The sequence below is a fragment of the Hemitrygon akajei genome, chromosome 16 (genome assembly GCF_048418815.1).
Source record: "Hemitrygon akajei chromosome 16, sHemAka1.3, whole genome shotgun sequence".
Classification (NCBI taxonomy): Eukaryota; Metazoa; Chordata; class Chondrichthyes; order Myliobatiformes; family Dasyatidae; genus Hemitrygon; species Hemitrygon akajei.
Genome location: NC_133139.1, coordinates 21,870,528 through 21,885,257, shown reverse-complemented (window position 1 = coordinate 21,885,257; position 14,730 = coordinate 21,870,528). Strand labels below are relative to the sequence as shown.

The 14,730-nt window shown below is 43.6% G+C and overlaps 1 protein-coding gene across 2 annotated transcripts in view; it reads right to left on the bottom strand.

Moving 5' to 3' along the window:
• Positions 1–14,730, bottom strand: part of LOC140739814 (hydroxysteroid 11-beta-dehydrogenase 1-like protein) — a 52,535-nt gene that overhangs the window by 11,581 nt on the left and 26,224 nt on the right. For both annotated transcript variants that reach the window (XM_073068366.1, XM_073068365.1), the window contains 3 exons: positions 10,783–10,913; positions 2,155–2,266; positions 272–363 (listed from right to left, as the gene is read on the bottom strand). In XM_073068366.1, coding sequence (XP_072924467.1) covers positions 272–363; positions 2,155–2,266; positions 10,783–10,913 — 335 coding nt within the window. The remainder of the gene's footprint in view (positions 1–271; positions 364–2,154; positions 2,267–10,782; positions 10,914–14,730) is intronic.

The following is a 14,730-nucleotide window of genomic DNA, read 5'->3' as shown; positions in this document are numbered from 1 at the left end:
ACAGCTTCTTCCACCAGACCATCAGACTGATTAATACATGCTGATACAATTGTATTTCTGTGCTATATTGACTGTCCTGTTGTGCATACTATTTATTACAGCTTACCATAAATTGCACATTGCACATTTAGATGGAGATGTAACATAAAGATTTTTACTCCTCGCGTATGTGAAGGATGTAAGAAATAAAGTCAATTCAATTCAATTTCCAAATTTCAGTGCAAGTTCCCTCACAGAAGTAATTTAATTTTCGACAGTGCCAAACACTTACTTGCATCATCCAGCTCGTTAGCTCAGCATTCCTATTCCACATGTCGAAAGGATCATTTCCAATGTGATTCAAAACCAAATAGTCCAGAGAACCTGGGAAAACAGGGAATGAATAAACTCATCCGTTGCGACCATTGCCCCACTGAACCACTTCTTTCCAGGTTCCAAATCCTTGCACGCTGTTCCTAATCCTTGCTAAGTTCAAAGCTCCATCCAACATCTTTCACTGCAATTACCCTATCCAAATTATGCCCCCAGCCCTGGATGTAATCAATGTTTGTCACAAACACCTTACATAAGCTCCTACTTCCATATTTAAGGTAAACAAAGATAATTAACCAGAATAGGAGGAATCTGGACAACCCGGGCGAAGAAATTTGCCTTTGGCCATTGGTGTTTCCTGGCCATTGGATCTCATAGAAACATTTTGAATGTTGAAAGGGTTGGACAGAGTAGATGTGGAAAGGCTGTTTCCCCTGGTGGGTGAGTCCAGGACAAGGAGCCACAGCTTAGAATTAGAGGGTACCCATTTGAAAACAGAGATGAGGAGATTTTTTTTTTAGCCAGAGGGTCGTGGATTTATGGAATTTGTTGCCACATGCAGCTGTGGAGGCCCGATCATTGAGGGTGTTTAAGGAAGAGGTTGATAGGTATCTAATTAGTCAGAGTATCAAGGGACATGGGGGAAAAAGCCAGAAACTGGAACTAGGTGGGAAAATAGTTTAGCTCATGGTGGAGTGGCAGAGCAGACTCGATGAGCCAAATGGCCTACTTCTGCTCCTTTGTCTTGTGATCGTGATTTTGCATTAATTGTGCAGCATCATTTTGGCATTCCCTGGAATGGTCTCGGTTTGATCTGGGTGGATGGTCTGCAGCAATTTGGGGCTTTCTGTGTGTATCATGCTCCATGTGCTTTGTGCCAAATGTGTTTGTCCCAATTAAAGGCAATAACGCAAAGCATGAAGGGACTGCTATCGGTGCACTAGGACAATTCCCACATATTTCAGTCAAAGGATTTAAATATGGGGACAACAGTGCAATAGGTCACTACCACCATCACACTTGTTTAGCCCCATTGTCCAGTTTCTGGACCATAGTGACAGAGAATGTCATGGCTTCACAAGATCTCGGAATGGTTACTGCACAGAATAAAGCCATTAAGCCCATCAAGTACAAAATGGTTCTGTAAAACCTAGACTCACTCCCCATTCATTTCACATACTTATCCAGCTCCATTTTAAACATTACCATCAAATACGACTTCATTACCACTTCAGTCACATTATTAAAATCAGATTAGAATCTGATTTACTATCACTGACGTACTGCATGTTGTGAAATGTGTTTTGCAGCATCAGTACTGTGCAATACATAAAAAACTGTAAAGTACTGAAAATATACAGTATATATAAAAATATAATATTAAATTAAAATTGAAAAGTAGTGGAAAAAGCTGTTCCTAAAATGTTGATCCACTCTTTTCATTGTGTCCAAGGCAGTTCTTTGGAAGAACTCTACAGGAAGCATATAATTAAGGTAGTGAGGGTGCAGAAAGATTCACAAGGATGTCTGGGATTCAAAGTCTAGAGTTATTAGGAGAGACTGGAAGAACCAGAATTGTTTTCCCTGAAATGGAGGACACTGAGCAGCGATCTTATTGAGGGCTATGAAGTCATGAATGGATGATCCCAGGATAGGAAAAACTACAACCAGGGGCATAGGCATAGGTGTAAGGTCATTAAAACACTCTCATTGGTTTTATTTCCCCTTTTGAAAGTTAGCATCAAACATTGTTTCCTTTCTGTTTACTGTAATCTGCTGCAGAGAGGCAGAAAAAAAAGATCTCCTAATCTACTTTCACAAGGATTAGAGTTAAACATTTACCTAGCTTCTCCAGGGCGAATTGCACCACTCGATCTGCACTCTTTGGATCAGACATATCAGCAGAGAATGAGTAGACTTTCTTAGCACCTAGTTGCAGACACTTTTCCTCCACCTTTCAAACAAAATGTTCAGACTGGTTAAAGATTTCGGCTATAAGCTTACAACATAAGCAAATCAGGTTACCACCAGTTCGGTCTCAATTGTACTCATTTGTCAAGTTGAGTTATGGACCTCAGCACATTAGACCATAAGATACAGGATCAGAATTAGGCCATTTGGTCCATCAAATCTGCTCCACCATTTCATCGTGGCTGATCCATTTTCCCTCTCGACCCCAATCTCCTTCTTTCTCCCCTTATCCCTTCATGCCCTCTTTTTTACTCCCCAGCTCCTCCTGTTCACCAGTCCAGATGCTGAGGCACCCAATGCTCTCTCAGCACCAACGCCACCCCTACTGTCACCTCCCCCCTCCAGTTTGACACATAGATGAACAACACAGGCTACCACTGTCTACATCCCCTCCTTGTCCTGTACCTACCACCCACTTCTCCACATATCAATGGCTATCGTCCAGATTCTCATTTCCCCAGCCCCCACCTTCCACCAACTCCCCAGTCATCATGGACTCACCTTCACTACTGAGCAGGTGAGAAGGGCTCTGGGGAAACTTAGACACGGCAAAGCATTGGGACCAGACGGTGTGAACCCCAAGGTCCTGAGGGAGTGTGCTGAGCAGCTGTGTGGAGTTCTCTAGTGCATTTTCAGTCTGAGTCTCAGCATGGAAAGGGCCCTGACTGTGGAAACCATCATGAGTGGTCCCAGTACCAAAGGGCCAGCCGAAAACATTGAAAGACCACCATCCAGTGGCCATGACCTCACACATCATGAAGACCCTAGAGAGGCTGGTCCTGGCTCATCTCCAACCCCTGGGCTGATCAGCCCTCGATCCCCTGCAGTCGGCCTACCAAGAGAACACTGGAGTCGCCGATGGTGTCATCGACCTGCTGAACAGAGCCTACTCCTATTTGGATAAGCAGGGCAGCACTGTGAGGATCAGGTTTTTTGATCTCTCAAGTGCCTTCAATACCATACAGCCCTCATTGCTGGGGGGAAACTGCATTCTATGCAGGTTGGCATTTCCATTGCATCTGCATCCTGGATAATGGACTACTGACTGGCAGACCACAGTTTGTGCAACTTTCGAGCTGTGTGTCAGACATGGCTATGAGCAGTACTGGGGCCCACAGCGAACTGTTTAGCTTCCCTTCTAGTTTACCCTGTATACCTTGGACTTCAGATATAACACTGAGCCATGACATTTGCTGAAATTCTCTGATGACTCAGCGATAGTTGGTTGTATAAAGGGAGGATGGGAGGATGAATACAGGTTCCTGGTGGAGGACTTTGTCAAATGTAGCAAGTTGAAGCATCTGCAGCTCAACATCAGTAAGACAAAGGATATGGTGATGGACTTTAGGAAGATTAAGCCTGCACTGCTCCCTGTCACTATTGACGTGGATGTGGTGAGGACCTAAAAGTACCTGGTGGTGCACCTGGATTCAGACTTGAGAGGAGCGCCAGAAGTTGTGGACAAGAAGGGCCAGAGTCGCCTCTACTTTCTGAGGAGACTAACGTCCATTGGAGTATGCAGGCCTTACCTTCACGTGTTGTTTCCAATGCAATTTTCTATGCGGTGGTGTGCTGGGGCAATGGCATCAACGTGGGTGATGCCAACAGGCTCAATAACTGATTATAAAGGCCGGCTCTGTTACAGGAGTCAAACTGGACACACTGGAGGCTGTGGTATTACAAAGGACCCTACGGAAAATCCTGGCAATTCTGGACAATGTTTCTCACCCTCAGCATGCCACATTGGCTGAACAAATGAGGACTTTCAGTAATAAACTAAGACAACTGCACTGCTTCAAAGAGCGCTATATGAGGTCATTCTTACTCTCGGCCATTAGGCTCTGTAATGAGTCGGGTAAGTGATGGCCCCTTCTTGTTAGACTGTTCGAGGTAATTTATTTTTTATTCTTTCTTACTTCTCTTCTAACATTTGTATATCTGTGCACTTGCAATGCTATTGTGACACCGTAATTTCCTTCGGGATCAATAAACTATCTATCTACATCAATCTATGCCCTGACCAATCAAGAATCTATCAAGTTTTGCCTTAAATATACCCAATAACTTGGCTTCCACAGCTGCCTGTGGCAACAAATTCCACAGATTCCCCACTCTCTGGCTAAAGAAATTCCTCCTCATCTCCTTCCTAAATGGAAGTCCCTCTATTCTGAGGCTGTGACCTCTGGTCTTAGATTCCCCTACCATAGTAAACATCCTCTCCCACCCTCTCTGTCCTTTCAACATTCAAAAGGTTTCAATGAGCTCACCCCTCAAAACTTCTGAGTTCTGAGTTTGGCAAGCAGTTGCAACAGAGGGTTGGGTGGGGAGGACTGTAGAAAAATCTGTAGTGCATGATTCCGGAGATAGAAGCACAAAGTAAGATTATGCTTCTATTGGAGGCAAACTGTGCAGGCAGCATTTCTATTGCCATGTCTATGCCATGACTGGGGGCTATCCCTACAGGAACCATTGGTTCTATCACTGGAGTGGAACTACTCTGGTGGGAGCATCTTCCACCCTGCCCCCACCCTCAGTAGCTGCTCCTTCACTGTGAGGGAGACCATTCAGGCAATGGGATCTTCTGCAGACTTCCAATATCAGATAGGGGGTAATGGGAAGTTAAATCTGATGCCAATATAGAAATACCAATCAAAAGAACACGTGCTCCTGACTAACAGGAGAAAGGGTAAATTATTGCATTTTTAAAATATGTAATGTTAAGAATTATTGAAAATCAAGAATAAAATTATTCTTGACATCTAATCAATTTTCATAATTTAAATGCAAAGAACAGTATTTTTATTCTTTGATATCAGCCAATTAATAATGCCGCTCCGTCTCCTCTTAGTTCTACCTGGCAGAGCTTGTGTTGGCAGCAGTTTAGTGAAGCCACCAGCCCCTAGTCCCATTCCTGATCAGGTTTTCTCATTGCACTTTCACCACCAACCCACCCAACATCAGAATTGGTGCTAGATCAGTCCTTAGATGAAGCACGCTCCTTGTTAGATGTTATTGGATGGCAGCTATCAGTTGCAGCCATGGACTGAAAACTTAACTCATGAGGGAGTCATGGTAACATTAGCAACTCCACTCTTTCCTCAGCTCATCTGCTACTGAAGACCGCCGCCTGTACCTTTGTTACCACTGGGCTCAGCTTTCCAGTGGCAGTCCTTTCTCATTTCCACACTCCATCAATCTCAGCAAGTCGTCACGATGCATTGCAATACACCAACAGACTTTGTTGACTCAGACATTGGGGCTCACTGAATGTCAGTGGTCCATATTTCTCCCAAATTTACTCATTCCTTTTATCCAAATTGTCCAGGAGAAAGTAAAGCATTATTATCAGGAGAAGGAACTTCCCCACATTCTATAGAAGTGATAACAACGTACAGAATGACAGCCTTCTTCGAGGCATGGAAAACAAAGAAATCATGAACAACCTTTACAAAGTGCTGGATCCAGATATCACACTTTATGGAAGATAGTAATATCATTAGGAGACTAAAAGGGATTAATAAAAATAATTCCAGGGACAAGGGATTTTATTTATCTGGACAGACCAGAAAAAGCTGGGATCATTCCTCTTGGTTGCAAAAGGCTTGTGAAAACCAAGAAAATTATTAACAGCGGAGATAGAACACATCTATTCCTATGGATGAAAATGTCAAGATCTAAGGAACATAATGAAGGTGACTGGCAAAAGGACCAAACAAAACACGGGAAGAGATTTTACACAACAGATGGTTAGTAAGATCTGGTACACACCCCTTCGGGTGCTAGTGGAGGCAGGTTCAACTTTGGAACATAAAGGGAGCTGTCTGAGTTTATGAAAGGAAATAATTTGCGGAGCTAAGTGGAGAAAGTGGTGGAGCTAATTGGAGTACCAGATGGTGTTGGCACAGACTTGATGGATCAAATGGCCTCCTGCTTTATCCCAATCATTCAGAGATCCTGTGCGCTAATAGAAATCTTTTTGGCAACAATGTGAGCTGCCCCAGCACATCCTTGGGTGTATTGACTGTTAAGGCAAATGACACATTTCAGTGTATGTTTCCATATATGTGTGTTAAATATATCCGAATCCTAATCTGATTCTGACACTGGCAGTCATAGTTTTAATGCAACAACTCAATGCTGCTCTCACTGCCTGTGCCTCGTGCAAGCTGCAACTAATCCTGTTAGCCACTTGCACAATGGCCCAGTGATGTAACAGGGCACTACTAGCTTCAGGCACTTTCCTAAAGGTTAGAAACCTTAGCAAAGGAAATGAAAAATAATGATTTTGATTCTTCACTATTTGTGACTTGTTTCAATTTCGTGGGCATAAGAATGAGTGCTTAGAAATTGGATTTCTTTTTTTTTTAGTATGTTAATCATGGGATGTGCTTAATCAAAATGCAGTGAAAATTGGTGAAATAATATCAGTGCTGTGACAGTAAATATTGAGAATCATGTGCTGTGTAGTTCCTGACTGGAGCTGAATTACAGACTGTGTTCTTCCTGAGCTGATTACTGGAGAGGGGATCAGATGTTGGTGGAGCTCCCACCATAGCAACCACAGACCACCTACAGAAAGGAACACAGTGGTGAGGGAAGAAACACTGAGAAGAAGGGACACCACCATCTTCTGTTTACACGACCATTGGCTCTGATCAAATCCGAGCAAATACACTACTGTTCAAAAGTCTTAGGCATGTGTAAAATAATTCTATAAAGTGAGGATGCTTTCAAAAATAATGAACATTTTCTAAATATCAATAAATTTACTGTGGATAGTAAACAGTAATAAAAATCAATTTTTGGTGTGACCTCCCTTTGCCTTTAAAACTGCATCATTTCTCTTTGGTACACTGTCGAGCAGTTTTATAAGAAAATTAGCTGGTAGGTTGTTCCAAGCATCTTGGAGATCTTGACACCGTTATCCTGCAGACTATGATTGCCTTGTTTGCTTCTCTCTTTGCAGGTAAATCCAGACAGCTTCAAAAATGTTGAGATCAAGGCTCTGTGGAGGTCATACTATGAAATCTAGGGTGCCTAAGACCTTTGCACAATGCAGTAGGTGTTTCCCTGGGACGTGCAGTGTGATCAAGAGGGTGGTGGATGTGGGTGTGGCAAATAGAAATTGCCGCATGAAGCTCCAAAGCACATTGTATAGTATTGCTGGTGAAGTTTCAGTGACGTAGCTTCAAACATCCAAAGCACTGAAAACTAAACCTGGCAAATACTGTGCATAGGACATTAGTGTCAGAGTGGCAACCCCTTCATCGACATCTCACTGGTGAACTCGACACAATATGTGACTATTTAACAAAGGTTGTCAGCTGTATCCAAAACTCCAATTTGCATTATAGTGAGCAGCACACAAATCAGCCAGTCATGTGACAGCATGCTCTGTCGTGGGCAAAGTACTGGAGAGTTTAACATTGGTAGCTGAGCGAAGGGCGCTGAGTAGGCTACGGTCAATTATGGATAACTCTGAACATCCTCTACATAGCACCATCCAGAGACAGAGAAGCAGTTTCAGCGACAGGTTACTATCGATACAATGCTCCTCAGACAGGATGAAGAGGTCAATACTCCCCTATGCCATTAGGCTTTACAATTCTACCGCCAGGACTTAAGAACTTTTTAAAAGCTATTATTAATGCTTTATGAGATAGTGATTTAGATGCATATCATATTTTTTACTGAGTTAAGTATTGAATGTAATTAGTTTTGCTACAACAAGTGTATGGGACATTGGAAAAAAGTTGAATTTCCCCATGGGGATGAATAAAGTATCTATCTATCTATCTATCTAAAAGCATGCAGACATGGTCAGGAGGTTCAAACCAAACATCAGAATGGGGAAGAAGTATGATTCAAGTGACTTTTACAGTAAAATGATTATTGGTGCCAGACAGGGTGGTTTGAGTATCTCAGAAACAGCTGATCTCCTGGGATTTTCATTCACAGCAGCACAGAGAATGATGAGGAAAACAAACAAAACATCCATTGGGCGGCAGTTCTGTGGGTGAAAACTACTCTGTTAGTGAAAGGTGAGAGGTCATAAGCCAATCAGGTTCAACCTGACGGTCAGGCGATAGTAATTCAAATGACCATGTTACAACAGTGGTGTGCAGAAGAGCATTCTGAATGCACAACAAAGAAACTTTGAAGTGGATGGAAGCTGTAGTAGACCATGGTCAAACACTCAGTAGTCACTTTATTAGGTACAAGAAGTACATAATGAAATGGCCACTGAGCACAATTTCATTCAGAGACGATGACTAGTGCGATCCAAATAGGGGAAAAAACTGCTTTAATAGATCCACCTAAACCAGGTTCTAACTAATCCAATTTTGAAGCTGTATTTTTTGTAAGGAATACAATGGATTTGGTGAAAATCAAAATGCTGGAAGTCTGAAGTAAAAAACAGAAAATGATAGAGATGCCCAACAGATCAGGCAGGATCTGTGTTCATGGTTCTGATCAAGTGTCGGAACTGGGAAGGGGAGAATAGAAGTTAGTTTTAAATACCAAAGAGGATGAGCATGGGATGGATATCTGCTGCACGTCAAGGTCAGGGATGCTGTGGGATTGAAGGCAGACAGAAAGAGAAAGAGCATGAACAATGATGCAGAGATACATCCCAGGATGCGTTGGGACACATCATCAGTGATGTAACCTACGGTCATCGGGTGTTTCTGGTCTTTCAACATCAGATACACTCACCCAGTTGACCCAACTGGAGTTGATCAGGCCCTGGCTTGTGTCCCGGCAGCATCGGTCCATGGGTCACACCTCCTGATCCATAACCATGAAATTGTAATCTGCAGAAATGTAGTGAGAGAGAGGGAATGGACACAAAGGAATGTAACAGCTGCAAAAGGGAGATGTGTTGGAACAGCTTAGTTAGCCAGGCCATGGTTATAGAGAAAGAAAAATTAAGCCAATATTAGAATGGATAGTTCTAATTAAAAAAAAACTTTGGATAACTTTGTTTCTCTGTTAATTCTGGAAGGATGCAATGTGATCAGACTAGAGAATTTGTTACCTAACTATGAATCCAGATATCTGCAATAATTATATGAAATCATGGCCCTTGGGTTATGGCTGAGACCCTTCACTTTGATAAGCCCTGATGGAATTTCTCACCCAAACTATTGAATATCTATTTCCCTCCATAGGTTTTGCCTGACCTGTTGAGTTCCACCAGCATTCGTGTGTATTGCTCAAGACTTTCAGCATCTGCAGAATCTCTTGTGGCTCAAACTACTTTGCATAAAAATCCAAAATAGATCATGTCCATGGAGACATGATGTAAAGAGCTGAAGAGAAAGGGCTGTGGAAAACATATGCCACGTAACCATGCCTACCTTTGTGTGTGGCTTCAGCAGTTTGAGTACACACACACACACACGTTCTGGTGTCACTGCATGCTAAGATTATACTTGACCCTGATGTTCTGAAGGATGAATTGACCTCATAGTCACAGAACACACCATAGCACCAGTCCCTTAAAGAGAAGTTTCAATAGAAGAGTAGCTTTGAGCATACCAATCAGATGGTAGTTTGCACAGTTATCCTGAAGGCCCTACAGAAAAAGCAGATGTAAATCCTACAGCATAGTTCCTTATATAGATTGCCAAAGCCATCTGGCAGAATGTTTCATTGCCACACCAGATGACACTCGACCAGCTGTACCACATAGCCATCCTGATGATATGTCCTTGACTACATTACCTTATATTATAAAGTACACTCAGTGATCACTTTACTAGCTACCTCCTGTACCTAATAAAGTGGCCCTGAGTGTATGTTCGTGGTCTTCTGTTCCTGTAGAATATCCATTTCAAGCTTCAATGTGTTGTGTGTTCAGAGATGCACTTCTGCATATCACTGTTGTAACACATGGTTTTTTGAATTACTGTCAGCTTCCTGACAGCTTGAACCAGTTTGGCCATTCTTCTCAAAACTCCCTCATTAACAAGGCATTTTTGCCCATAGAACTACCACTCAATAGGTGCTTGTTTGTTTTTGTTTTTTTTCTACATCCTCTGTAAAATCCATAGACTGTTGTGTATGAAAATCCTAGGATATCAGCAGTTTCTGAGATACTCAAACCATCCGGACTGGCATCAACAATCAATCCATGGTCAAAGTCACTTAGACCATTTGTCCCCATTTTGATGTGTGGTCTGAACAACACCTGAATCGTTTGGGCATGTCTGCATGCTGTTATGCATTGAGTTTCTGCCACACACTGGCTAATAAGATATTTGCATTAATGAGCCTAAAAAAGTTGTCACTGAGTGTATAATTCTGGGGGAAAAGAATTCTTGCACTTGAACTAAGACCAGAGTCACTGCTATTTGTGTGACTTTGCTGGGCAGCAAATTATGATGCCCCACCATATAATACTTTGAAATATTTCATCGACAGCAAAATGCTTTGATGCGGGCTGAGATGAAGAAAGGTGCCGCATGATTAGCCATCCTTCATCAAGTTCCTTACTTGTTTCAGCAGCGTTTTATTTCGTGCAGTTATCACAAGTTCACCGCCAAACCTGGCGTAGTGATATGCCATCTGTTCACCAATTCCTTTACTGGCTCCAGTCAACAGGATACGGGCAGCTGAGAGAACCCCTGTTCAAAAATAAACCAAATGGTTAAGAAGTCACGTATCACATTGCTTAAGTTGAGGAAAAGATACTGCAGATGTATGTATTTTGCATTCTATTTAGTTTTTCATACTTGGAAAAATTCGCAAGCCTAGAGTGAAAACTAAATCAACAATTGCATATAATCTGCAGCGATTCAATAATCAAGTTACTGGTTTCTGAGCCTCTGACATTGTTATTTGGCTCCCAGCTCAACCCAATCCAAACCTGGTTTTTTTTTGGCCATGGATCAAAACCTCTCCTAGGTAATGGTCTGAAGTTGAAACCAGACTATTTGCAATCTTGGTATTATGCCAGATCCATAATGAGTTTCATCACTAAAATCAATTGTATTGGAACATGGCTTTTTTTGTAAAATCATTCTCATGTAACACGACTCTGCTCCACTTTAAACTTATCTGTTGTCAAAAGCCTGATGGTACATGCCTTTAATAATCGTAGGCTTGATTATTTCAAGGTTTTCCTAGCTGTGTTCCCCTATTCTACTCTCAACACTTGAAATTCTACTGCCCAAATCTTAATCCATACCTAGTCTCTTTCACTGTCATCCCTGTTCTTGCTGAATGACATTCATCTTCATCTTTAGCAACACATTAAATTCTACTCCATGGTCTCAAGTCTGTCCAAAGTCTTATACATCTTACAATCTTTTCAATTTTCTATGCCCAAACCTCTCAAGATCTCTGTGCTCTTCTAATTCTGGCCTCTTGATCAACTCTAACTTTAATTTCTCTACTGGTGGTGAATGCAGCTCCTGTCAAAACTCAGCCTGGAGATATTTTCTCTGAACACTTCTGCCATTTACTCTGGGGATCTAGGGAATATGATTAAGGCATATAAAATCAGGAGAGGGAGAGACGGGGAGATTGCAGGAAATTTCTCCCCATATGAGAGATAGCTTAGACAATGCAAGAAGGTTATTCCTTGACAATAGGACTTTATAGTACAGCAACATATTAAGATAACTAGTTCTTGGCAAGAACTCAGACTGATTAGATTAAACCCAGAGTTTAAATGTCAGTACACCTGATACAGATGTGTGGTGATGGCTCAAGTGCAGAGAGAGGGACATTGAAGCGGGTTGAACAGTTCACTGAAGTTTAATAAGAACTGTGCAGAACAAAAAGAGAAGTAATAAACATTTGGCCAACAGCAAACACGAGGAAATCTGCAGATGCTGGAAATTCAAACAACCATACACACAAAATGCTGGTGGATCACAGCAGGCCAGGCAGCATCTATAGGGAGAAGCGCTGTCGATGTTTCGGGCCGAGACCCTTCATCAGGACTAACCGAAAGGAAAGATAGTAAGAGATTCGAAAGTAGTGGGGGGAGAGGGAAATGCAAAATGATAGGAGAAGACCGGAGGGGGTGGGATGAAGCTAAGAGCTGAAAAGGTGATTGGCGAAAGTGATACAGAGCTGGAGAAGGGAAAGGATCATGGGACGGGAGGCCTCAGGAGAAAGAGAGGAGGGGGGAGCAGCAGAGGGAGATGGAGAACAGGCAAACAACTACGGTAAATATGTCAGGGATGGGGTAAGAAGGGGAGGAGGGGCATTAACGGAAGTTAGAGAAGCCAATGTTCATGCCATCAGGTTGGCGGCTACCCAGCCGGTATATAAGGTGTTGTTCCTCCAACCTGAGTTTGGATTCATTTTGACAATAGAGGAGGCCATGGATAGACATATCAGAATGTGAATGGGACGTGGAATTAAAATGTGTGGCCACTGGGAGATCCTGCTTTTTCTGGCGGACTGAGTGTAGGTGTTCAGCGAAATGGTTTCCCAGTCTGCGTTGGGTCTCACCAATATATAGAAGGCCACACCGGGAGCACCGGACGCAGTATACCACACCAGCCGACTCACAGGTGAAGTGTCACCTCACCTGGAAGGACTGTCTGGGGCCCTGAATGGTGGTGAGGGAGGAAGTGTAAGGGCAGGTGTAGCACTTGTTCCGTTTATAAGGATAAGTGCCAGGAGGGAAATTAGTGGGAGGGGATGGGGGGGATGAGTGGACAAGGGAGTTGCGTAGGGAGCGATCCCTGCGAAAAGCAGAAAGTGGGGGGGAGGGAAAAATGTGTTTGGTAGTGGGATCCCGTTGGAGGTGGCAGAAGTTACGGAGAATTATACGTTGGACCTGGAGGCTGGTGGGGTGGTAGGTAAGGACAAGGGGAACCCTATCCCGAGTGGGGTGACGGGTGGATGGGGTGAGGGCAGATGTGCAGGAAATGGGAGAGATGCGTTTGAGAGCAGAGTTGATGGTGGACGAAGGGAAGCTCCTTTGTTTAAAAAAGGAAGACATCTCCTTCGTCCTGGAATGAAAAGCCTCATCCTGAGAGCAGATGCAGTGGAGACGGAGGAATTGTGAGAAGGGGATAGCCTTTTTGCAAGAGACAGGGTGGGAAGAGGAATAGTCCAGGTAGCTGTGAGAGTCTGTAGGCTTATAGTAGATATCAGTAGATAGGCCGTCTCCAGAGATGCAGACAGAAAGATCAAGAAAGGGGAGGGAGGTGTCGGAAATGGACCAGGTAAATTTGAGGGCAGGGTGAAAGTTGGAGGCAAAGTTAATGAAGTCAACGAGCTCAGCATGCGTGCAAGAGGAAGCACCAATGCAGTCGTCGATGTAGCAAAGGAAAAGAGGGGGATGGATACCGGTATAGACTTGGAACATGGACTGTTCCACAAAACCAACAAAAAGGCAGGCAAAACTGGGACCCATATGGGTGCCCATGGCTACACGCCTGGTTTGGAGGAAGTGGGAGGAGCCAAAGGAGAAATTATTGAGAGTAAGAACTAATTCCGCTAGACGGAGGAGAGTGGTGGTAGAGGGGAATTGGTTAGGTCTGGAATCCAAAAAAAAGCGAAGAGCTTTGAGACCATCTCGGTGGGGGATGGAGGTATATAGGGACTGGACGTCCATGGTGAAAATAAGACGGTGGGGGCCAGGGAACTTAAAACCATTGAAAAAATTCAAAGCATGAGAAGTGTCATGAACATAGGTGGGAAGAGATTGAACAAGGGGGAATAAGACAGTGTCAAGGTATGCAGAAATGAGTTCAGTGGGGCAGGAACAAGCTGAGACAATAGGTCTACCTGGACAGGCAGGTTTGTGGATCTTGGGTAGGAGGTAGAAATGGGAAGTGCAGGGTGTGGGAACTATGAGGTTGGTGGCAGTGGATGGGAGATCCCCAGAGCTGATAAGGTTGGTGATGGTATAGGAGACAATGGCCTGGTGCTCCTTAGTGGGGTCATGATCAAGGGGTAAATAAGAGGAGGTATCAGAGAGTTGTCGCTGTGCCTCGGCCAGGTAGAGGTCAGTACGCCAGACAACAACAGCTACCCCCTTATCAGCAAGTTTTATAGTGAGGTTGGGATTGGTGCGGAGGGAGCGGAGAGCAGAGCGTTCAGAAGGAGTGACTTCTCTAACTTCCGTTAATGCCCCTCCTCCCCTTCTTACCCCATCCCTGACATATTTAGTTGTTTGCCTGTTCTCCATCTCCCTCTGGTGCTCCCCCCCACTCCTTTCTTTCTCCTGAGGCCTCCCGTCCCATGATCCTTTCCCTTCTCCAGCTCTGTATCACTTTCGCCAGTCACCTTTCCAGCTCTTAGCTTCAGCCCAGCCCCTTCGGTCTTCTCCTATCATTTCGCATTTCCTCCTCCCCCCACTACTTTCAAATCTCTTGCTATCTTTCCTTTCGGTTAGTCCTGACGAAGGGTCTCGGCCCGAAACGTCGACAGCGCTTCTCCCTATAGATGCTGCCTGGCCTGCTGTGTTCCATCAGC